General features: G+C 38.0%; 2 protein-coding genes across 9 annotated transcripts in view; one reads left to right on the plus strand and one right to left on the minus strand.

The window, feature by feature from the left end:
• cdc37l1 (cell division cycle 37-like 1) overlaps nucleotides 1-15,135 on the minus strand; it is a 25,233-nt gene extending 10,098 nt beyond the window's left edge. Inside the window, exons 1-6 of one of the 7 annotated variants that reach the window (XM_041810273.1) lie at nucleotides 15,058-15,113; nucleotides 14,768-14,845; nucleotides 14,287-14,482; nucleotides 3,416-3,718; nucleotides 2,229-2,322; nucleotides 1,401-1,516 (exon numbers count right to left, since the gene is read on the minus strand). In XM_041810273.1, coding sequence (XP_041666207.1) covers nucleotides 1,401-1,516; nucleotides 2,229-2,322; nucleotides 3,416-3,718; nucleotides 14,287-14,298 — 525 coding nt within the window. In that variant the 5' untranslated portion in view covers nucleotides 14,299-14,482; nucleotides 14,768-14,845; nucleotides 15,058-15,113. Of the gene's footprint in view, nucleotides 1-1,400; nucleotides 1,517-2,228; nucleotides 2,323-3,415; nucleotides 3,719-6,386; nucleotides 6,724-14,286; nucleotides 14,483-14,767; nucleotides 14,846-15,057 lie in introns of those variants that run through there. The other 6 variants (XM_041810274.1, XM_041810272.1, XM_041810276.1 and 3 more) reach the window with 6 other exon arrangements.
• The window catches only part of exd3 (exonuclease 3'-5' domain containing 3), a 75,649-nt gene continuing 58,027 nt past the window's right edge, over nucleotides 8,092-25,713 (plus strand). The window contains exons 1-11 of one of the 2 annotated variants that reach the window (XM_041810268.1): nucleotides 8,092-8,196; nucleotides 9,592-9,651; nucleotides 16,049-16,113; nucleotides 16,818-16,979; nucleotides 19,743-19,928; nucleotides 20,038-20,091; nucleotides 20,214-20,353; nucleotides 20,447-20,553; nucleotides 20,642-20,715; nucleotides 24,938-24,976; nucleotides 25,072-25,238. In XM_041810268.1, the coding sequence (XP_041666202.1) occupies nucleotides 9,624-9,651; nucleotides 16,049-16,113; nucleotides 16,818-16,979; nucleotides 19,743-19,928; nucleotides 20,038-20,091; nucleotides 20,214-20,353; nucleotides 20,447-20,553; nucleotides 20,642-20,715; nucleotides 24,938-24,976; nucleotides 25,072-25,238 (1,022 nt within the window). In that variant the 5' untranslated portion in view covers nucleotides 8,092-8,196; nucleotides 9,592-9,623. Of the gene's footprint in view, nucleotides 8,197-9,591; nucleotides 9,652-15,229; nucleotides 15,261-16,048; nucleotides 16,114-16,817; nucleotides 16,980-19,742; nucleotides 19,929-20,037; nucleotides 20,092-20,213; nucleotides 20,354-20,446; nucleotides 20,554-20,641; nucleotides 20,716-24,937; nucleotides 24,977-25,071; nucleotides 25,239-25,713 lie in introns of those variants that run through there. The other variant, XM_041810269.1, reaches the window with a different exon arrangement.

Genomic DNA, 25,713 nt, shown 5'->3' on the forward strand with positions numbered 1-25,713 from the left:
CTTTCAGAGCAAAAGTTGAAAACATTTATATGGCCTGCACTGAAAAAATGACTTACTGACTTGTTAAAATTATTTGGAGCTTCTTAGTTTTAATCAAGATGCTGGGAAACAATATCAGTGTTATTAAACTAATTAGCATCTAGTAAAATATCAACCACAATAAAGAGGTTAGCCATGGCAGCACACTGGTAAATTCTAGGGATGCAACTATTCTAAATACAATATTGAACCATTCAGTACGATGTCCATTGTTAAACTGCAATCTTTCCAGTTGTAGAAAGCTGGCTCTGTTTGAGTGTTTCTTTGTATCACACACTTCATATAAACAAACTTTCTCCAGTTAAATGATCTTACAAACATTCTAGTTTTTGTATAGGAGAATGCCAAAAAACTAATTCTAAAAGGAAAGATGATTGCCATTCAAATCAAAGTATTAATATTTAATTCTTCTGTGAATTCAGCATCTCTTTAACATCCTTTCTAGCTGTATTGCATTCTTTTCACTCTTTATAAGCCCTTCCTGTAGCAAACACTTATTTAGTTGTTTCACAGCCAAAGCTAAGGATAAAACCTGACTGAGCTGTCTCATTTGATCTGCCTCTACTGTGGAACAGCCTGCCAGAGAAATTAAGCAAGGTTCATCAGACTCATCTTCAACATTGCTTCTAAAAACACATCTTTGTTAGACAGCAAAATATGTTGGAAGCTTCTAGCATCATCCTCATGTTATATTAAAGAAAGTGGTGTTCTTATCCCTGATTGATGATGGGTTTTTAGTAACACCTCTACACCTGAAACATCCCAAAATGTATTTTCTTTTATTTTCTTTTGTTTCTATGAAACAGAAGCATTACTCTTGGCAGCTATTTTAGATTTAGTTTGTTCTCAAGACAAAAATGCCTTTAGTATGAGTCGCACTTTAGTTCTTTTCACCTTTTACAGACTTACTTTAAAGGAATTTTACCTTTTAGCAGTTTGATTTGGAAGACAAAAACTCAGTGACATTTTAGTCCAATTTGAGTCCATGAATGGTTCTTGCTATTTTGTCGTTACTTTTAATCAATTTTTTTTTTATTCTTTTTATACTGACTTAGGGCAGAGCAGTACAGGATCAAGGCTGGCATGGCAAAGTGCCAAAGGCACACATTCCCCTACCTGATACCATTACCAAATACTAAATATGCATTTAATCAGAATTATTAGTATTAAAGATCTAGTGATCTCATCATAACCCTATCTTCTAGTTCCTTACGAACATTTTTTATCATATTCTTTGCAGATGAAATTAGAGCTGTAGTCCAGTTTTATTTGTATCTTTGTAAACCACAATTCATACCAATGTAAAGTAAACACTGATGAGTTCTTGACTAGGATTAGATCATTCCCTGTCAGTACGTTACCCCTTCTTGCTGCAGTCTCATGCACCACAGAATCAGGTAGTTAGCCGTTTCCTCACAGATGAGCTGAGGCAGGTCTGCCAGGAAACGCTGACTATCGTCCCATCTCCGCAACATTCCTGATAAACAGATAAAAAACATCAACAGTTTATATTTCTGCTGATGCCAAGGCAAGACCTTGTGGTGTTAAAGATGGTGCCTACAGCGGTGTAACAACTACTGTGACCAATACAGGTGAAAAACAGATATAGCAAAAAAGACAGTGTGGGCATTTAAGCTCACCAAGTTAATCACTCTTCCAAAAGAATACCAACAGTCATTTCCTGTGAGATAAAAGACTGTTTACTTTTTCTTGTACAGACACTTCATGCTTTTAAGGAAAGAAAAGGACACTAAAAGCCTGACTTTCTTCATAATGACCCTGCATTTTGTTAAAGTTATATAGCTGCAATGTTAAAAGTCTACAGTTAGGAATATAACACTATCCCAGATAACAGATCAAGTGCTCATGACCTCAGCACTAATTTAAAGGGTGTTCTATGAAACATTTTTAGACTAAGTATGAACATAAAACTTAGATAATTACTGATTGATGATAGTTGTTTCTGTGCAAGGTTCTGTCAAACTCCTTTAAGTCAACAGTGAATTTTAAACATGAACAATGAAACTAACGGAAGTGTCCACTTCAAATGAAACTTGCAGGGAAATCCTGCAAAAAGCATCGAGCTGAATAGCTACATAATAGAAGACACAAGTAAAACACATCTAGACAATTCAGTATTCATTTGAAAGTTGATATTTTTAATCACAAATTTCAGATTTCTCACTCACCAAAATGCCTGAGCTCTTGCTCATACTTTTGTAGAAATGTCTTGCACTTGTCTTGATCCATTTCAGCAGACTGACTTTGGACATTAATGATACTCTAGAAGAGAAAGAAAGGTTAAAAAGAGAAGAGAGGGGTGACAAGAAGGACAGGGACTTTAACCTTAACCAACAATTCTTGTTTCTGCAGCTATTTTAACCCATTAAAGCCTGAAAACACAAATTAAAGCCAGAAAAATCTCATTTTTTGGAACTGAAATGTTTATTTCACTTTTTACTGCAATCCAAAAAATCCAAATTTCCATAAAATTTAACATACACATTTTTTGTATCTCATTTGATGTGTTTTTGGTAACTGATAATCCACTTGAGGGCATTTTTATCATTTATCTGATTGTTTTCAGAAGTTTGTTTTAGTAATTTATTGATCATATTGATTAGATAGAGGTATAATAAATCATGACTTTCAGTCAGATCATTTCTTCTCTTTGAACTAACTTAATCAGCCAAATTGTAAATTTAATGTGTCATTAAAATAGTTAGATTAATCATCTGTCAGTACTTTCATCAATGTAATTTAATAAACTGATATAAATAGTGACATGTCTTGAAAAAAGTACATTCCCCCAAGGCTGTAAATATAAAACTATCCACTAATTTTCCATCTCAATCACCAAACAAGAGGGGATTTTCTTTAGCAGAATAAAATCACAGTGCTTTGAGAATGAATGTATTTGTGTTTAACATCCATGGCGTACCGTTTTTGCACCATAAGAGCAGCGTGCTTTACTGGTGTGTGTTAATTAAAATATTGAAAGTTGGCAGGTGAATAAAAACCATCTCAACAGCTAGCGTTGTAGATAAAGATCTTAAAAAAAAACATGGAATATAGGACTAGCAGTAACTTCTTACAATCTACTATAGAGGTTTATCCAAAATTCATTCATATGTCAGACATAAATGATAAAGAACATTTGTCAGTTAGTATGACAGACAGTAACTTGTTTTTGGCAGGAACATGTTGGCAGGGCAGCAACATTTTTCAGGGCAGCTAAACCTGTAATAAATGCCTACGTACTGTTAAAATGTAACAAGTAGATTACAGTATTTACATTTTGTTCCTTTCATTTAGTGTGGCAGGTGCTTTTTGTGTCTCTAAATCAAACAGAAAATGTCCTTGCAGCTTCACTCACCTTATCAAAAACGTCCCAACTTCTGACAGCTCCAAGCACGGGACTGCGGCTTGGTTCTGGACCTCCCAGCATGCTCTCCTTTCGCCGCCACTCTTCCACAGCGTGCCGCAGTTCTGCGGGGCACACCTGAGTCCGGGCGCGTTCCTGCTCCAGGGATTCAGAGCTGTGCACACCAAGAGACAAGAGCTGATCCTGAGCTTCAGCCATCCTCCAGCTGGAGACTATGGAGGCCTTCACGCAGCGCTGCTGGCTCTGGCACAGGGACGCCATGGCACAATCACAGGGGCGCATTGATGGTGACTGCTGGGGAGAAAGCAGAGGGGACATTAAACAGACAGTAAAAGTGGATCTTTGGTAGCTTATTTACATTTTAAAACTAAATCTGGGGAAAAAACCTACATATATAATTAATACTATAATAATATTATATAAACTACATATCCCATTCATGTGCTTTGTATTTTAGCACAATGTGCTTTTTCCCTCCTTGATAAAGCATAACCAGATCCTAAATGTCCCCTGATGGAGAAGCAAAAACCGTGCAAATCAGGGCCAAATCTGATATCAATGCTGTTTTCAGCATTTGTTTTTTTCTGCCCTCCTGCTTTTCTCTTGTTGGAGACAAAGGAAAAAAAGCAAGAGAAGAAAATGAACTAATGCTGAGAGAGAGAGAGAGAGAGGATAGATGAGGTGTTCCACTCTGCTTCACTTTGCACCTTCATTTTCTCATTAGTAATGATTAAAACCAGCTACTGTGAACAACTGATATTGGCAGTGGTGCATTCAGGATGTTTGAGGAGCAGGGGTGAAAATAATAAAAAAGGAACCTAGGAAGCCTGGTGAAGATTTTTTATCATAATATATCTATATAGTATCGCTCTGTTATAAATAGGCAAGTAATTGTGGACTACTTCCCCATTTCATTTACAAATCTACACAAATTTGGATGCCAGCGTCATGAAGAATGAGCACTCTACTAACGCTGTTGTTACTAGTAATGTTGCATATAGAGTATTTTGAGGAGCTTGGTCAGGATAATGAAAGGCACTTCATCAAGTCTTGCCCACCGGTAGTAGGGCACCCCAGAGGGCATTTTATCAAGTTCTGACCAGTGGAGGAGCACCATGGAGGGTACTTTTCCATGTTCTATCCATTGGAAAGGCACCCTGGATGCCACTATATCATGTATTATGTGGTAAAAGGGCATTCAAAAAGGCAATTATGCAGTGTTTTTTAACATCACATCATGACCTTAGGTTCACCAGCTGATATTGGTAACTTTTCTCCATTTAGTTGTAAAACTGACATGAATGATTAAGAAATACGTAATGAAGCACAGATTCTGGATAAGCACCATGAAACAAACTCACTGGAAAAGGAATGACATGACATTACTGTGCTTGTGTGTGCCATGCTTTATGCTTTGTTTTTGTTTTTTACTTTTTAATAGGGGTGCACCGATTGCAATTTTCTGGCCGATCACCGATCTTTAAAAAGCCTGACCTGCCGATCCCGATTTTGGCCGATACGGATTTTGGTATTTTTTTCAATGTTCCAATCTTATTTTATTGAATAATATTGAACAATACCCGTGAAACAATACAAACTTGTTGTTTTAGCTGCACATGAGGTAGTTCTCTCAAATGTAAATTAAAAGTTTAAAGTACTGCTGCCCTAACTACTAAATTATATCAGTTCCTTTAGTCTTTAATTTTTCACATTTTAGTAGATAGAGGCATATGAAACGGATCTTATCCACCGATCTTATTTACAAGGATCAGCCGATCGCTGATCTCCTAAAATTAAGGAAATTGGTGCCGATATCGATTTTGGCCAATCGATCGGTGCACCCCTACTTTTTAATGCTTTTCTAATCATAAATCAAATGTTATTTTGATGACTGCACAACTGATAGATTTTGTATGATTCAAAACAATAACTACTTAAAATAGTTTCCTATAAATTGTTTTTAAATCAAGCCATAGATGACTCATAATTTAAAAAGTTGTCATTTCAAAAGCCTTTATTTTACTTTGAGCACCTGCTCGTATAAACGTCTCTGCATGGGCTTGGTTTGCAGACATCAAGCTCAGACTGATCATGGCAAACCCTGAGGAAAAAATATTTATCTTTGAGGTCTCATCTACAAAAGGCTTTTGTTTTCTCCCCTTTATCCCACTTTCAGTGTCAGGCTTAACCTTTTTCAACAGAATTTGTTGCTTCCCAAACAGCCTGCTCTTGCTGAACCTAAGCCTAAATGTGGGCTTTCACTTTAAAACTTCCATGATCACAGCCATGCTGTATTTTGGTACAGGGTGGGGTGAGGGGGCTAAAAATAAATGAATGCTTGCTTGATTCCATATTATCCATGACTACATGGTTACCCAAACAGCCAAATGTCTTCTTAAGCCAACAAGAGACATCACACACAGCTGTTAGTCTGAGAATAACGAGGATCTGTCCTGTCCCGGGGGAAAGACTTGTGGCCTCTGCTCTAAATGTCCCACTAATGGATGATCTCCTCTGGGTGCTGATATTAACGCATGTCCTAAAGAAACACTGCATGAGATCCCTTTACAACATAACTGCATGTTAAAGTAAGATATTACATGAGTTATCAACGTTGTCCAACTTTTGGTGTCACATCAGGTTCGGTCTAGATTCAACACAAGCTGGATACTGAGTAAGAGTAGTTTGCTAAATATGATGACAGCCTTTTAGCTAATAAAGCGAACTTAAAAGATTGAAGACATAAGTAAAATGGAAAAAATATAACATCACTGGAAAAAGACGAACAAGCCAAGTCCATACTTCTCTAACTGTCAAGCTAACTTTGCACGAACTAACTTAAATGATCCCAAAACAAGCTTAGCTAGTTAGCATGCTTTTAATACCCTTCAGTAACCGCTCTGTTGCCAAGAAAGGCACGGGTCCACAGCCAAGAGCCCAAAGGCTAACATGAGATGATTACCTGCTGGTGAGGATAAACACCACTCGCTGAATCTGGCTCACAGTTTGACTCTTCTGCGTGGTGAACTGAAGCTCCGTTACCCAGCCACTCCATCACTGCTTAGCAACTAAGCTAGCAGGCTAGCTATAAAGTGAGATCCGCTGGCTAATGCTAGCTGTGTTTTGTAAGAACCAGTGTCGATCTCTTTGACAAACTCACAGCCAGGGTAAAATATGACGCAGCTCCAGTCCCGAAAAGTCAGCAAAACCGACTGGGAAACATTATGAACCACGGCGAGCTCAGCTCCCGTAAATAACACCGTTAGCTAACAGTAAAAAAAAAACTACAACTGAGTGTCCCAAGCAACCTGACTGCGTCACAAGAGCACGTGGTAAACAACTAAAACCACGTGACAAAATTAAGGGATTTTTGATTTTTGTTTCTTTTTTTCTATCTGATAAATTTTTACAACATAGCCGAAGGATGTCAAATTGCATTTAGTCTGTTTGGATAAATGAATATATAAAAAAAAAAATCGCAAAAATTGTAAAAATGTAAAAATCAAAATGATTAATTGTTCTACCACTACTACTATCAATAACAACAACAACAACAACAACAACAACAATAATAATAATAATAATAATAATAATAACTTAACTTAGTTTTCTCTATTAAAGAGGGCATAAGTCTGTTCTTGACCCAAGGATCAAACCTACAATTAAGGCATTTTTCTTGTAAATAACATTTTTTAATCCCATTTTGTGCTGATATTGTGCCAGTACAGAGTGGATATTCTGTTTCATGCAACATTTACCACAGTAAATGTGTACTTTAATGAACAACAATGTCTAATCATATCTCCGTTTAAGCAAAGTTTATATTTCCTCAAATAATGGTGCCTTGAATCTCCCTCGGAATTATTAGAGTATCTTTCTATACATTGTGTTTTGTTTTGGTTGTATAATTATCCATTATAATACATCTACTACTACTGCTGCTACTACTACTAAAAATAATGATATATACAACAACAACAATAATAATAATAATAAATAAGTGGGCAACAGAATACACAATACTTGCTGTTCAACGCTAAAGCCACTGCTCTGAGTACACCTCGTCATCCTGTAGCCAGAACCTGTCCTTACATCATTGATTTCTGACTTGTTTTTTTTTTTTTTCATTTCCCACTGGTGTTGCAATGTCATGTGTTATGATGTAAGATGTTAAATTGATTAATTTTCTGCTTCAAGTGCCATGTTGATCTTGATGTCATCATACCACCGTATTACAAAAGTTGTGGACCCAAGGATAAAATAAAATAAAATAAAATAAAATAAAATAAAATAAAATAAAATAAAATAAAATAAAATAAAATAAAATAAAATAAAACAAAAATAGTAATTGGCACCGCGGTCTACCAGAAGGTGGCAGTCGTGCACTTTCGTACGGCATGACAGCTTCGATGTACCAACAAGTAGAAGCGCGTGGGGTTTGTGGTGTTTTTTTCCCTATACACAGTACCATAGGCAGCATTTCTGCAGTGTCCACGTCACTCGAAGAAAACAAAACAGCCAAGTATTTGATATTAATTTTAGTATGACTTTGGCATAATATTAAAAAATAATTTATCGTCTACGTTCCGTGAATATTGTCTCATAAAGTCGTAAATGTGTAAAAGTGCAAAGGCAACCGCTGCCTTACAGGCTTTCCGCAGGACAAAGAATTGATGTGAAACTCTTGTAGCTAACCAGAAGTAACGTTTACGTTTCGTTGTGAGACACTTTAACCCTCCTAAAGATAGCTAACTGGAAGAAAGTAGCACATGGTGAGTCTGTTCGTACAACGTAAAATTACCTTAGCATTACTTATTTTAGTTACAATGACAGATTCTGTTTAGTGTGTTTTAAAGCGCTGAACGACAACCTAGTACGCAGGTCTCAGCTAGCTTAAGTGAGTCATGAGCTAATCAGTGCAACGTCAACGCGATATTTACAAGCCCGTGGCGGCTTTTTGTTTCCCAGGAATACTCGAGAAAGTATGAAATTAACATTAACACAGCTGTCATAACAGAATGTTCATTATTTAACATGTAAAGACAAGCTAGTGTTTGCTAACAGGGATGTGAAAAATGCATGGGGGAAGTGTGTATAGTTAAGCACCACTAGAGGGCGACAAACCAAAAGAAATTAGGTATCTGGTCAATGTTTCTGTCCGTCTCCTGATTGCCCCTTTAGTACTTAACACAAGAGCCCGCCTCTAAAGCTCGCAGACATTTAGAGACAGAGAAACAACCAGGAATCAGGCCTATAAAAACATCCTCAGCCTGAAATCTGGTATCATAGCCAACTGGCATGTTGCCCTTTCTCAGGCTGCTGTTCCCACAAATCTCTCTCCTTCTCTCTGTGTGCGGGAGTGATACTTACAGCAAAACCTGTTTATAATCATTAGGTTCAATATTGCAGGTTTCCTAGATGTAATGTTTTTTCCTCTATATTTCTTCTTTTGCTATATTTCAGATTGATTTTAATTTATTTTTGTATATTTCAGAGCAGATGTATAGTCAGTAGGCCCACTTATTTGCTAAAGGATCTACAATTTAAATTTTGTGTTACATAATTAATTGTAAATGACCTCAAAATGTTAAATACTTAATAGTTTTTCTGATTTATGTTGCCTTTAAGCCATATGATCTCTTATTATATTGATTGTGAAAGCACTGAAGGTTTAAAAAACTGAATCTTGTTCATAATAAAGGTGCTCTGAAGGGAAATGAATCCTAACACAATGCAAGCAAAGTCCTGCACTGCTATTTTTCAAAACACAATTGCAACTTTTCATGCATCAGTTTGCCTGTAAAGTTTTGATGATTGAAAACAAGAAACTACCAAATGTTGAGTTCTGTTTTTGTTTCCCTGGCATCCAAAGGCTATTGATTACAATTTCAATTTGTATCATATGAAAAATTAAAATTCTGGTTTCGTGACAATCCTAAATAAATACATTGCAAATGTAGTATCTTAAGTTTCATTCTTTGGCAAATATATTGTAGCAGAGTTCTCTCCCCCACTCTCTCATCCCTGTTTCTGATTCTGTCCACTGACCTCTCTGATTGAAGGAATAGGAGGGAAATATATATATTTGATATGTACAATTAAAATAATGATAAAAGTTGGCGCAATTGTGCCACAGATGTCTACTTAATGTGTTTCCCTTCCAACAGATTGACATCAGCTCACCATCCTGCAGACAGAGATGAACCAAACAACTCTAGACGCAGCAGGTAAGTGTGAGAATTTTACAGTTAATAATTCAATACCAATATGAGCACACCTTATACGACAAGGTGGTTCAAACCCACTGGACATTTTATGACACAGTGAGGCTTAGCCTGACAGTTATCCTGTACCGGAGCAGGCTAGTTCTGATGACCACTGTTACTGAACTGAGACTCACACAAAGTCACTCTGGCCTAATTCTTTATCCAAGTAAATGAGGTAACCCCCAGAAAACAAAAGTGTTTAGAGTTTTCAAAAGGGAAAAAAAGGCTTCTTTTGGATTGAAGATATTACCATGAACTTAACCACAGAAAATGAACTTGTTATGGATTTGAAATGAAATAATTAACATTACAAGGGTAAATGTTTGATAAAAGAAGGTTCAGATGACTTTGGACTTTTCCACTGAGCTGTCTGTGAGTTTTTTTTAAGGTAAAGTAAGACTTTAAGGAGCAGTGTTGGACTTATTTTACATCACTGTGGCTGCAGGGAGACGCCGCAGTGGCTGAAAGGTATAGTGTGTAAAAGTGGGAATATGAGTGATATCTAACAGTCAGGCTCTCGATTGCGATGCTCACTTTTCTGTTGGTAACTGTGGCACCTTGTGGAGTTAAAAAATGTGTAAGCCTGTCTGTTACTGGGTCCCTTCTGTGGTACTGTAAAAACATGCAATATGCAAAAATCCAAGATTGCAGAGTCTTTGGAGAGGACCCTCTTTATGTATGAATAAAAGACTTGTCCTAAATAATAATAATAATAAAAATTCTATATATATTTAGATGATTAAACACCAATTAAGATAGGCCTACTTATAAATATTATGTTCAATTTTGACCATGTCTGTTCACCTAAATGCTACTAGGCTGAATATTACACACTGTGTGTTGTGAAAGGGACAATAAAGCACACAATTAATTGTGATTAAAGAAGTTTATGCTTACTGGTGTCTTAGTTAGTTGCTATTAATGCAATTAAGTTTCACAGTCCTACTTATAGATATGATATCAATGTCAATTAAAATAGTTGTGATTGGGGCACGCAGATGGCCTAGCGGTCCAAGGCATGACCCACGTACGCAGGTGGCCCGGGTTTGAATCTGGCCAGTGCCCCTTCGCTGCATGTCTCTCCCCACTCTCTCCCCCCGTTTCCAAATCTATCCACTGTCCTCCACTATCAAAATAAAGGCATGAAAAGACCAAAATAAATCTTTAACAAAAACAGTTGTGATTATTATTTTTGTAATCGAGCAGTCATAATTTAGGGTCATCCTTTGTGCTACAAAACATGTCAAGATTTTGAACACTCATGTCCTGTGTCAAAAGTGATCTCAACTTATCATAAAAAGAATAATGTTCAGGGTCCCAAACTATCTAGGTCACACAGACTTTGTTTAAATCTGCTGATGTCAAATGCCAGAGGAAGGATTCCTGTTCAGAATCAAGCATCTGATGATCTGTAACCCAGTGTTAAGACTGCTTTAAAACAAAATCAATAAATATAATTGTGCTTGATTTGAAAATATGTCTACAACTTTAGTTTCACCTACATTTTTATCTCAACTATCTGTCTTCAAATCCAGCATATAACATTTTTTTTGTGGGTCTCACTGTGCTGCGTGGTTCATTATATCTATGAATAAGCTGTAATTCAGCTTCCTCAGTCACATCACTTTTTACTCTAATTACATTTTTTGGTGATAATATTATCAGACATAGTAACGGAGTAACTCCATAGAATATTTTGGTGCAGTTTTCAATGTATTTTAAACTCAAGGAGCTTCTGAGGAGTACAATGGTTCAGCACTGATATTGTTGCTTCATTGTAGAGTCTGTAGGTATGTGTCAGTCTTCATTTGGCTACAGACCAAGCTGTAGTAGGTCACTTCTGGAGAGGTAATCAACATGCAAACAAAGCTTAAATAAGCATCATATTCAGTAAGTGCTTGTACTCTCATCTTGTTTGAGTTTTGCTAATAGCACCTGTTGAAAGGTTTGTTTTTCAGCACCTACACAAAACACAAAAGGAGAGAAGCACTTGTAGAAGAATGTCATGGCATCCTTCCAGTGGAGTCGAGCCACTCGCACGATCTCTGCCAAGTCACACTGAAGCTGTTCTGGTGGCTGCAGGGACACCAAATGCCCCATTTAGACACTTGATCTTTGTGTTTCCTTTATTTTGGCAGCTGCCTGGCAACAAGCAGTTAGACCTGCCTGTGGATTTAATCTGAAGTTAATTTCACTGAATTTAAGAGTGACTTTTGTTGCTTTTAAAGAGAGAGGGAAGTTTTGCTAGTGTTTTATTACTTTATAAGAGTGCAGCATTTTCTCATATTCCAAATGACATTGTTTTAATTAAAGGAGGAAACATAAATGAGGTGAATGAGTGCATGTTCTGCATGTGTGTGGATGTATTTGTATGTGATGATGGAGGTCATTATGTTGCCATGAATGGGGAGCCTCCAGCTCTGTCATTCATCTACAGGACTATGACTATAAAGACGCTACATGCTCCACATTCCTCCCCTCTCCTCTCCTCACCTCTCCTCTCACTCTCCATCCTCTCGTCTCCTCACACAAACAGCAAGACTCAAGTGGAGTGGGTTGTGGTGTTTGTGTTTGTGTGAGTCCCTGTGCACGTGCGTGTGTTCGACCATCGGATGAATGGGCTTGAGTGGCGTGTATAACAGCATAGAACCTCAGAAAACGGCAAAGGAAACTCTCTACCCATTCAGATGCTTGAAATTTAAGGACTCTGAATGGACCATAGCAGTGTTTCTGCACCTCTTAGTCTATTTACTACATGTCTAGGCTGCTTTGCTGTTGACCGTTTTCTATAGTGTGCTCTGATGTTGCTGTCAAAGCTGTGGCATCATGGTGAGATACCCGAGTGTAACTCATTTGAAAGGCCTGTTTGGTTTTATAACAAAACAATGAAGCTTCTTAGTAACTGGAAAAAGATTTTCTATTTCAAGGGAAATTATTTAGTTGAATTTCTGGCAGGTAGAATCTGCATTTACAAAAGTTACTACTGAGAATAATAGGTTATTCTTGCCAAAAAGGCTGACACCAATGTCAACAAGGCAGGATTTGTGTTCAGTAAGATAGAACATGAAAAAAAACTGGCACACTGAAACTACCGGTTTCTGTTCTCAAACGCTACTGATGTGTTCATTTGATTTGATTAAATTAAGCTCCAAATATTAGCTGCCTTGGACTTCTATTGTTGTTGCTTTGGTTTGAAAACAGGTATTGATATTGTTTGACCTCCTCATATCATAAATCAAAATCTAAAGTTATGGTATCTCAACCTTCACTGAACAATCAATCAATCAATCAATTGATTTCTATTGCACTAATTCATAACCATATCTCAAGAGACTTCACAGCAAGGGCAGGTCTAGACCATACTCTCAGCACTAAGCAACAATTAGCAAAGTTACAGTTAAGAAGAGGAGGGTGCAGAAAAAGAGGAAGATGCAGAAAGAATAAAGAGGGAGACTCACAAAAAAGTAAAGGCAGATAAAAGAAAAGGTTACAGAATGATTAAAGATGCAGAAAAGAGAGTGAGATGCAGACATATGAGGAAAAATGCATGAAAAAGAGAAGAGGGTAATGAAGGAAGAGGCGAATAGAAAGTGAGGAGGGAGATGCAGAAGAGAATAGGAACATTTCACAAAAAAAAAAACAACAGGAGATTTGGGAACAGAGAATGGAGAAAAATTAAGAGGTCATTGGGAGATATTTAAAAGGAGAGGGAATTGCATGAAGAAAGAGGAGGCAGACAGTAGAAGAGGATGAAGGAAAAAAGAGAAGAGGGAGTTGCAGAATGAGATAAGAAGAAGATGCAGACATAGAAAAGAGGGAGATGCAGAATGAGATAAGAAGAAGACGAAGAATAGAAAAGAAGAGACGCAAGACGTAAGAGAGAAAACAAGCAGAGAAATAAGTCTGAATGTAGATTAGTGACTCTCCTGGCCATAAATCATTGTTAAGCTCGGTTTCTTAGATTTGGCTGTAACGTTAGTAATGATGTTAACAATATGAAGAATTAACAGCAATAGCCATGCTTGGTAGAAGACTAAACATTCTAACATTACTGTTAGTGACTTAGATGGTTCTTAAATTGAGAGGCCTGGTCTTGGGGTTGAGTTGCCTTAGATTCACCGTAATACTTTATGAATTATAATAGATGTTGATGCTGTTAGATGAAGCAGCTGTAAACAGGTTGGTCCACAGCAGCAGGCTATTAATGCCCAGAGTAAAGGTAATGGTTAGTGTGGTAACGGTTTGAATAACTAATTAAACAGCAGTGTCAGATAAAGAACAGAAAGAGGCCAACTCTGAGTGAGGGAGAGGCCTGCTGCTCTGCTTTCCCAGGCTACGCATCAGGAAGGTTGTATTTTTTACACCATGACCACCACATAGCCCTTTCCTGGGGAAATCCGAGACAAAATCGAGAGAGAGGCTGTTGCAGGGAGGGAGAGGAGAACAGGAAAACTAACCCTGGGAAGTAGGAGGGAGGGGGGGGCAGGTTACGGTGGAGCCCACACAGCATGAGCGACAGATAAAGAAGCTGGAGCTTTGGAGAGGACTCAGTGGAACACACGCACAGACAGACGGACACAAAAACGTGATACACACGTGCATTCTCATTTCTTCTCTCGTTTTCTGCCCCTTTATACGCCCTGGCCTTCCTTAAAAACGTGCACTGCCAATGAGAGCTGTCTCTGGAGTATTTTGGCTGTAGAATCAGCTGGAATGCAGAGCTAATGCTGGGTTCCTCGACTCTGCAACCTGCCTCAGCTGTTAATCCCATGTTATGGCTGCTCTGCTATGCCTGTTAAAGAAATAATATTTGACGTTATGGCTGCTCTGCTATGCTTCATTTACGAAACAATATTTCCAGAGTATCACATAACCGGAAGATAAGAATTAGGGCATTGAAAAAATCTTTTTCGTGATCATTCTGCAACAAATATTAAATGCTTATTCACACACTCTATTACAATTCCAGTTCCTACAAATTTCAGATGTTGTGTAAAATGTGTTGTCTTATTGCTAGAGATTCACTGATGCATTGTTTTAAAAGCAGAGTTGGCAGGTATTGGCCACGTGGACAAACCTGGGCCATCAGCAACTAATGTGACATGACGAGTGGGTATCAGTAGCCAGGGTTTTGTCTGGTGTCCAGTGAGTACAACTGCAAAAGGAGAGTTTTATAATTTATTTGGCAAACTTATCTGACTTCAAATGTTGGCATTTTGGAAGTCTTAAACCAAAGTGTGTTGAAAATTAAATCTGCATTGGTGTTGGTTTAGGATTAATTGTTACTCTAATAGCAGTTTTGCTCAGTGTATTGTAATTCTCACAATCTGCGCATCTCTACAGTCTATGTGGAGTTTGTATGCTCACTTCATGCATGTGTGGGTTCTCTCTGGGTCTTTCAGCTTCCTCCCTGTGATGTTTGGTGTTGTCAGCCTGAGTGTCTCCAGCCTGTGTCTGTGAGTGCAGCTCAGTGATTAGAGTAATGTCACACACCTGGGCTTTGAGTGAGGAGGTTATTTAAGCTCCTGCAGTCAAACAGTCTCTCTCTCTCTGACCTGGTCTCCACACAGGTATATCACACTTTGGTTTAGTTATGTTAGATTAGGTTTAGTTAAGTTTGCATTTTACAACATTTACAACATTATCTTCACTCATGCACATCCTGCACTACTGACTCTAGTGATTTACACACTTCATGCTGTAAATATTTAATTTAGTCCTATTTGAAGTAACTTATTTGGTTTAGAGAATAGTTTGATTTAAATGTTTCATTTGGTTTAATTTGACTTGATTTGAAAATAAAGACTTGTTCAAAAGCTTTGCCATGGTGTTGTCTCCCTCCTTTGTTGTGACCACCTGAGCCAGGTCATGACACTCCCACAGTCCAAAGACATGCTCATTAGGTTAACTTTGATTTTCTGAAGGTGTGAATGTGAGGGTTATTGCTTGCTCATCTCTGTATGTCAGTCCAGTGATTGACTGGCAACTAGGGATGCACAGATACTGCAGATATCAAGCCCAAGCACTCAAATATATACTGATTCAGCTCTGCAGATGCTCTAAGTTTGTATTAAGGCAAAAAAGCATTTTAGCTTTCAGAAGGTTTATCTTTAAAGCAGAGTAAAGAAGAGTTTGTTTGGAAGAGTAACTCAGCCATTCTCCTTTAAAGTCATTGTTATAACCTAATGTCATCCATGTATCCTTATTGGAGACTTCAGTATAAAAGTCAGTATGGCCTATCAGGTGCCTCTTATGGAAAAAAAAACAACCCTAAAAGGCCACTGGGTCCAACTCCTTGACAGGTTGATAGAGGTCAGAGTGAAACCCCACCTCATCTATGTGTATGTGATCCCCCCAGGTCTTGACCCTGTTGAGCTGAGGGACCAACTCTTTGAGCCATGGGGCCGGAAAGATCTGCAGACGGTGAGAGTCACTTTCGCATTGTGTGTGTCAATTCCTCATATACCACATCCATGTGCGTGTTTACAAAGATAGAGGCTTGTGTGTCTTTACAGGAAGGAGAAAATAAGAGAGAGCTCAGCCATGTTTAGATGTGTGTGTGTGTGTTAATGAGGAAACCAGAGTGTCTGTCAGTAGGAAGGAAGGAATTTGCGTTGCACTGAATGAACTTGAGATCTGTGTGAGGAGGATATTGAGTGGATGACATCTGTTTTGCAAATTAAGACAAAGCGTAAAGCATTCTCACACAGATATTATTTTCTCGTGTAGGAAGTTTCGAAGGCCACGGTTTGCATTCTTTATGTAAGACCTAAGTAAGTGTGTCACAGGTCTCTTTTGGTGGAAAGAAATCACATGTAACTTGTCTTGTCTTCTTTGTTTTATCAACAACTTTTTCTTATTTACTTGTAAACACCGGGAGGAACATACAACAGTAGGACAGTTTGACATTTTTTAAAGAAAGGGTAAAACTTGTCAAAAGAAAACCCTTGTAAATCAGGATCTGTACAACGATTTTACCCAGAAACAAGGGGGAAATCCCCCCTTAATTGTATAAAAAAGACAAAATGCAGGGTTTTATGCCTCATTGTCATTTACTTGATCTTTCCTTTATATTGCATGTAATTCTGTTTTTTCTGTTTTGTTGTTTTCCCTCTTTTTCTCCACAGCTACATGTGCTCGCCCAGTGTGGCTTTTCAAAGCTGTCTGAGCCCCTGGAGGACATGCTAACAATCCTTGAGGGCTGTCCAGGCAAACAGAAGGGCCGTAGCAACCTCCTTGGACACCACATCCTTGGGGAATTCCAGAAATGGATGAAGGCAAATCCTCAGGTAGACCCTCACTCCTCCCAAAAAATTCAAAGCAAGCATACAAAAAAGTCAAAGATGTCCGTAGTGGAAATGTTTTAGCAGTTTAGACAAAACACAGAAATATGTGCTCATTTGTGGCACTTGCTTGTTTCTTTAAGGTCATATACACCCAGTTTAGACAATGCATTCACATGGATTTATATCTGTTTTCAGCATTTGGAAATGAAGTGGTAATCCTTGATATTTTGTGTGGACACAACAACAACAGCTTGGACTACATACTAAGGTCATCTGAGAAGCCTTAGGGTAGGGTTAGTGGAGTTAGGGTTAACCCAACTTCACTTCTGGTTTATGCTTTTCAAAGCAAAGGCCCAGTTTAACATTTAGTCCATGTGAATGAAAATTTTATTTTGAACATGGTTGGTCATTTACATGGCCCATACCACATGGAATTATTCCAACACATTAACTGAAAAACGTAAAGATATCCAGGTATTTAGCAAGCACCAAACAGTGCACTACAATATCAACAAATAAATTTGATCCACCTTTATATTTAAAAATACTCCAAGAAGTAAGGTGAAATGGTAGATGGGTGAAATGAATGAACAGACAAAAGCACATTCAAACCAACATGAAGAAACTCACCACCTTTATACAGAATGCGTTTATTCAGATTGTTTTGTGGCCCAGTTCAGAGGTTGTGTTAGACTTTTTGCTGTCTGTCATTTTGATGGTCAGGGTCCTAAAAACTGTCATACCATTTTACAATCCATTTAATTTTCTCTTAAAAAACTGTAAAATAGTTATATATTACTTTATTAGTAGCCTCAATTTATAATGCACCCTTTCCCAAAGAATATTTTTTAAAAGAACAATCTTTGAGGTAATGCTTTTTTTTTTTTTTAAAGGCACTGAGAAAAAGATGAACACAGTAGCACAGTGTTTACTGCTTATGCAGCATCCACACTTGCACAACTTTTGTCCATTCAAGTCTAACATTAAGACTTACAAACACTGCATCAGTTTAATGAATTATAATGATGACACAACAAAGGACAGCTTGACGTGACAATCATATTGTCCACCACCAGGTGCAACAGCTCTATTTGCAAACATGCATGTGACAATGTCGGACTGATTTAACTCTTATAATAATACTTAAAGTGTTAAAATAGTAATACTACAGACCTAATTTAGTTTAGTCATCACTTATTAAACTCCTATGTTAATAATAGTCGTACCAATAAGATGAATATTATATAACAAAAACATTATTTCCTAGCAATTTCTGCGTAATTGCTCAGCTTTTGTATGCTGATGATTCGTCGCAGTGGTGGCACACAAATGTGGGGAATCCTCACAGAGATCATTTCTACAGGAGTGTGGCCTCACTATCTGGCCAAGTGTCTAGTCTGTGCGCTGAGAGATTTATAGGATGAAAAATATTTTGAAACTGTCCCTGTCTGTGGTCTCCCACATTAAGATTTCAAAATTGGTATTAAAACACTTATTTTGATATCAAAGCAACAAAAACAGAAGAGTAAAAATTGCCTTGTTGTTTTGCTTAAATATTTTGCATTAATTTCTCTACAACAAAAAACCTGTCTTAATGTGTAATTGTCATTTTTTAAAGATTTATTTTGGGCTTTTTGATAGAGAAGGACAGTGGATAGAGTTGGAAATGGGGACAAGAGGGCCAGGACATGCGGGAAAGTAAAACAGGCCGGATTTGGATTCCGGAACCTAGGTCACCTGTGTACATGGGGCGCGTCTTAAACCAATGGGCCATCTGCACCATGTAGTTGACATTTTTAAAACCTTGTTAATTTTGTATACAATCAGTCATCAAAAAATCAGAGATTGTGTTGTTTGAAAACACGTAGTATCAAAAAAGGTGAAGTATCAACATTTCTGAAAACCGTAGTTAAGATTTGAACTGTGTGCTGCCACTTAAAGTGCTAGTCTCTTAGCATGGGAAGCACGATATAACCAAAGGGCTAAGAAGAACCCCAGTAAAAGCTTTGTTGGTTGAAAATAAAAGGTATTATCTGCATCAACAAAATGAGTTCCTAAATTTTTATTTTGGCTCATGTGCTGTTTGTTTTTGAATATCGCATTAATTCCTTTAAAGGTATAATGTGTAAAATTTGGCTGCATTTCGCCGAACAGAAACGGTGTACATGGGATTTATAACCATGTGAAGTATGTTAAAATAAGTGCACAGTCATCCCCTTTAAACTTTCGTTTTCTTTTCATAAAATTAGAAAACGCTTTTTAAATTTACATTACCGCGGGTCGCCCTCACGGAGGCTGACATAACGAACCGCCATGTTGTCTACTGCAACATTTTGGGGACAGAAAGAGCAAAACGCGATTTTTAAATACGAACCTGCCCGCCGGTCCTGAAAGCTACCTGGAAGGCAGGTGGAAAAGAAGACTGACCTATAATCTATAAAAATAATGGTTACAAAAATGAACGAATAAACCCTCACCTCGTCACTGCTGTAATTGATGTCCGGCTCACGTTCATTTTTGGTCTTCACAGGCTCTCGTCGCTTAGTGATGTGACGTTTTGGTAACAGATCAGCTCATTCTAAAATCTGAACGCTAGATGTCGCTAAAATGCCAAATTTTAAACATTGTACCTTTAAGTTTTAAGTTCTCCTTTTTTCCCAGCATGCATGTTTTTAACTTTAAACTTTTAAAGTTAGATATCCCATTTTTAAGAAATGTTCTTAGCATACTGTTTTTTGTTCCTTGTGATTCGTGTCCTTCCACCAGGTGACCCTGAGCTCACTCTCAGAGCAGCAGATAGTGTCACTCCGGCATCGAGCTCTCTGCTTACTAGTGGACACCCAGCCTAGCTATGTGGACGGTCTCGTGAACATTTACCAGCTTGACTACCTGGATCCAGATAAACTCAGATTGCACATCATCAGGCTGCAGGCTCTTAACTGCTACAAAGAAGTAAGAACCTCAATGAAGTTGACATTTTATTGCAGAATGATTTTGAACAACACAAAGGAAACAAAGAAATGGTTGAAAAAAAAAGATTTATTGCTCTTGATTTTTAAAGGCAGCAGCACTCAGCATCAGACTGAAAATACAGAAGGAGCTGGACATGGAGGAGGTGAGACTCTTTGTAATCTTTGTGTATTCACATGCAGGGAATGAATAAGAATACTTCCGTCATGTTTTAGATAAATTTTCCTAAATGGCGTCATTAAAATCTCCCCTCTTCCTCTTCTGCAGATGTGTATACCTCTAATCCTGCAGAATAAACTAGCATCTGCGGAGTCCTTCGTCACAGGCCACAAAGATCTCGAACAACAACTGGTGACGCTGCTGGACTCCTGGTGCCACCCCAACTTTAGTGTGGAGCCAGTATTAAAGTAAGGAGCGTGTGAACATCACGAAAGCTATAGACATCACTGATCCCCTGAATGAACTCACATAGATGTGTCTGCCTCTCTGCATCTCCACAGAAGGTTCCCACGCCTCTCTTTGTCCAAACAGTCTGTGAGCCATATCCAGGCTAAACTTCTCACCAAACATGTCTTCAGGCTCATGGATAAATTCGAGATTGACCCAGGTATGTGAGTGAGTGGCTACATGTGCAGTATTGTGTGGTAGTGCAGTTGAAGCACAGTGATTGGTTTCTTGTTTGATGTTTGACACAGGACTCTGTCCCCGAGCTCTGCACAAAAGAAGATTGGACACTTTACGTTATCTCATGTACAAGACATTTGTGGAGGTAAATAATGCAGCAAACTCTTTTACTTTACATTCATAGCTTTAGGTGTTAAAGCAGGCAATTCATCAGTAAGGAAGGGCTGTACTACAAGATAATCAGGCCAGATATGCCCCTACCAACCAAATCCAGCAAAGACCAGATTACCTGATGTATGTTTAGTTTTGTGGTGGAGACTTGATGAAACTAAAATTTTAGTGCTACATAGTCAATGATATTGCTCCTCTGTGTGCATATTCTGTCTGTCAATATAGCCTACAAGCAGAGGTCAGAGAGAAGGAGGAGGAGGTGTATGCATGTGTAAAGCACATGACAGAGAGTGTATGAGCTGTTATGAATGGTTTAAAAGTACCCAACTAGGGCCAATACTGTTGAAGGACAGCTCAGTAAAATGACTGCTATTAGAAGGTAAATAAAACATCATCATGAATGCAAGACAATGCAGGTTTAGGCAAGAAAATTATTAAATTCAGTTGTTTCAAGGGGAAATAGGCTTGTTTTCCCTGCAGAAAATCAGTTTAAACAGAAGGTTTTCTCATCCTTAAACCAAATAGTAGTAAAAGAGGCACATTGATCTCATCTATAAAGACTGAGATTGTTAAGGAGTGTCATTGAGATTAATTATTCCCACTTCAAAAGCCCTTCATTAAAGAAACAGGTATTTTTATCAGTTTATTTCAGATTGATGCAAGTGTTGATCTGCATTATAGGAGATGTGATCATTTCTCATGGCACGAGATTTACATCCAATATTTTTGCTGTGAATATCAGCGTACATTAACGGTAAAATTTGGCCATACATACTAATTAATTAGTGGAGTTTAGGCTGTACCAAGATACCTAAGTTGGGATCTTTTTCGTTATTCATTTTAATATTCTAAACTTTAAAATGTGTTTTAAGAAGAAAAGTTTCTTTTTTCATCCACATACTTTAAATTGTGTTCAAAGGATTAATTTTTAGTTATCTAAACTATATTTAGATATCTGTGTTGATATCGGTTAAAATGAATCTGTAAATATCGGCATATTGGATATCGGCAAAAATCCAATATCGTGCATCCCTAGTTGGGAGAGTTCTCTTCAAGGTGAAAAATGTCTTGATAACATTAGGATACATTGGAGTAACAGTAGCTTCCATTAATGGTCCATTTGAACTGGACATAAATTGTTACTGACACGCTGAAATCATTTGAGTAGCAGGGAGTAAAAAACTGAACACAACTGATCCTGTTTGATTCATTGCTGACTGCCCCCCCACCGTCTGCATGCCTTTGAAGGCATGCCTTTGAGGCGCGGTCAGAGAGTGAAATAATTCAACATGCTGCTGCTAAATACCTGTACAAAGACACAGTGTGAGGAATACGGTGTTTAATTAGTGCATAATGGGGCAGATTCTCGCAATGATTTGGCTTGTAAAGTGATGATGTTTATTACTTTGTTCCTTTCATGCAAACAATGCTCTTAACTTTTCTCCGTTCAACTCACCACATCCTGTTGATTGATCCTTAAAAATTAACACGACATGGACATGAGCTGTGGTATACACATGACTGGGGGAGGAGGTGTGACAGTGGACACAGAATAATAGCAATAATAGCTTAAAGTTTTAGAGACAAACTGATAAACTCAGTCCACAATTGCCCACGTCTGTATGATGCTTTATTATCTCTGAACAGAGACAAACATGTGTGTCTAACTCTCTAATGAATGATAAATTTAATTGATGTTTCAAGCTGCACAAAACAGTTCTGGTCTTAGAATTAACATCCTGGTAACCTCTTTGATTTTGGCCATATTAGTATTTACGTCCCACACATCAGGTAGTTGTAAACAGCCTGAGCTCTCTGGTAGACTATTTAGAGGTTTCCTTAAGTGACATGCATCATGTATAGGCAGGTATATTTATGTAGCTAGACCCAAATACAAGATGAGACAGCAAGGATATCTCAAGCCTAAACTAGATTGAAACTATGGGGAGTAAAGTGAGCTAAAATGTGCCAAAAGCTAAAAGGCCTTTATGTGATAAGCCTAAATCAAAAACAGCTGCCATAAGTAACACTTCAACACTTGAGTCGATTGTTTCATTTGGCATGTCTGGTTTCACAAGTCATAAGAGGAAGCACAGGTTTAGGATCCCAAGTGTTTTAAAAATAAGTTGGAAATGCTTCAAAATTGCATCTCTCTGCTTAAATGACACATTTCAATTACTGTTACTCACTTATCAACTTTATTTAGTGTCAGAATTGCCATTATTCCATCAATGTAGCCAACAAAAGCTGGTGCATTATCACTGGAATCACAGAGTCAAAGACTTTTATCAGATGAGATGAAAGAGAAAGGCATTGTAAGTATTACACAGTAAAGACTCCCCTGACTTTATTGGTTAACATACATACAGTGGATATAAAAAGTCTACACACCCCTGTTCAAATGCCAGGTTTTCGTGATGTAAAAAAATGACAGCGAGACAAATAATTTCACAACTTTTTCCACCTTTAATGTGACCTATAACCTGTACAACACAATTGAAAAACAAACTGAAACCTTTAAAGGGGAAAAATATAAAATAAAAAACTTAAAATAACCTGGTTGCATAAATATGCACACCCTTAAACTAATACTTTGTTGCAGCACCTTTGGCTTTTATTACAGCACTCAGTCTTTTGGGGTAGGAGCCTATCAGCGTGGCACATCTTGATGTGGCAATATTTGCCCACTCTTCTTTGCAAAACCACTCCAAATCTGACAGATTGCGAGGGCATCTCCTGTGCACAGTCCTCTTCAGATCACCCCACAGATGTTCGATGGGATTCAGGTCTGGACTCTGGCTGGGCCATTCCAAAGCCTCAATCTTATTCCGGTGAAGCCATTCTTTTGTTGATTTAGATGTGTGCTTTGGGTCATTGTCGTGCTGAAAGATGAAGTTCCTCTTCATCTTCAGCTTTCTAACAGAAGGCCGAAGGTTTTGTGCCAACACTGACTGGTATTTGGAACTGTTCATAACTCCCTCCACCCTGAGTAAGGCCCCAGTTCCAGCTGAAGAAAAACAGCCCCAAAGCATGATGCTGCCACCACCATGCTTCACTGTAGGTATGGTGTTCTTTTGGTGATGAGCAGTGTTGTTTTTGCATCAAATATACCTTTTGGAATTATGTCCAAAAAGTTCAACCTTGGTTTCGTCAGACCATAACCCATTTTCCCACAAGCGTTTGGGACATTTCAGATGTCTTTTTGCAAAATTAAGCCGGGCTTGGATGTTTTTCTTTGTAAGATAAGGCTTCCGTCTTGCCACCCTACTCCATAGCCCAGACATATGAAGAAGACGGGAGATTGTTGTCGCATGTACTACACAGCCAGTACTTGCCAGAAATTCCTGCAGCTCCTTCAGTGTTGCTGTCAGCCTCCTGGCAGCATCCCTGACTAGTTTTCTTCTCGTCTTATCATCAATTTTGGACGGACGTCCTGTTCTTGGTAATGTCACTGTTGTGCCATATTTTCTCCACTTGATGATGACGGTCTTCACTGTGTTCCATGGTATATTTAATTCCTTGGAAATTCTTTTGTAGCCTTCACCTGACTGATATCTTTGAATAATGAGATCCCTCTGATGCTTTGGAAGCTCTCTGCGGACCATGGCTTGTGCTGGAAGATGTGGCTACAAAAATGTCAGGAAAAGCCTACTAGAACAGCTGAACTTTATTTGGGGTTGATCAGAGGCACTTTAATTGGTGACAGGTGTGTGCTGACTCCAGTTTAACATGAGTTTGAATGTAATTGGTTAAATCTGAACACAGCCACATCCCCAGTTATAAAAGGGTGTGTGCACTTATGCAACCACATTATCTCAGTTGTTTATTTTTACTTCACCTCCCTGAAAGATTTCTGTTTGTTTTTCAATTGCGTTGTACAGGTTATAGGTCACATTAAAGGTGGAAAGAGTTGTGAAATTATTTATCTTGATGTAATTTTTTTACATGACAAAAACCTGGCATTTAAACAGGGGTGTGTAGACTTTTTATATCCACTGTATATAAGGCACTTAAACAAAAGCTAGCGTTAGCAAAATGATAAAGCACAGGCAAGTAAACCTGTATTTTATGAACATGTGGAGAAAGATGAGTGGGAACAGACCATGAGAAATAAAATATTTGAAGTCACAATACCACAGCTACAATATCTCAGTATTAATAATGTTTTTGTGTTTTTCAATCAAATTTGGTTTTAGAAAGGTATGACAGAAGACAACTGGAGCGACCATGTGCAGGTAGGTGTTAAACATGTGTGAGATTTACTATGATACATGTGTTGGTGTCAATGAAATATGATGGCTGCATCAGTTTTTTGTTTATGTTTGTGTAGTATGTGGTGGCGGATGACCCTGAGCTTCAGATCGTGCTGGTGGAGATGTTGGTGAAGTACTGTGGTCTTCAGAAAGCCTCTCAGTGGTCTATAAAATACAGCGTCCCCAGACATCGACTCCCCTGTGGTCTCTGGGAAAAGCAGCAGAGTCTTTCGCCTGAGCTACAGTGAGTCGGCTAAAATATGCTAGGATATGTTTTATGATGCAATTTGTGGTATTTACAGGCTGTACTTTTCATAAAGGCAGTGTCAGCTATAGAGGGTTTTATTTCCTGTACATGCAGCTTGGAGCGTTGTTCACCACATCCCTTTTTTCACACGTTACATGTCGGTCTGTTGTCATCTTTTTAGCTACAGCTCTGCTGAAAAATATCTGTACTAAAATATGTAAAAATATAAAATTTCTTTAACAAGGCTGCCAAGACACCGGTTTAATAGTTTAGTCAAAAGTGCACATAACACTCAGCAGTATTATTAGACAAAAATTAGTGGTGTTAAGCTGTGAGACATGTACACACACTGTTTAAATCATCCTTAACATGAGTTTTAAAATAATCCAAGTCATGAAAAATCTCATGTTTCAGCTGCAGCTGGGTCCAAGATAATGAGAAAAAAACATAAAAACCCATTAATAATAAAACA

The sequence above is a fragment of the Cheilinus undulatus genome, linkage group 17 (assembly GCF_018320785.1).
Source record: "Cheilinus undulatus linkage group 17, ASM1832078v1, whole genome shotgun sequence".
Lineage (NCBI taxonomy): Eukaryota > Metazoa > Chordata > Actinopteri > Labriformes > Labridae > Cheilinus > Cheilinus undulatus.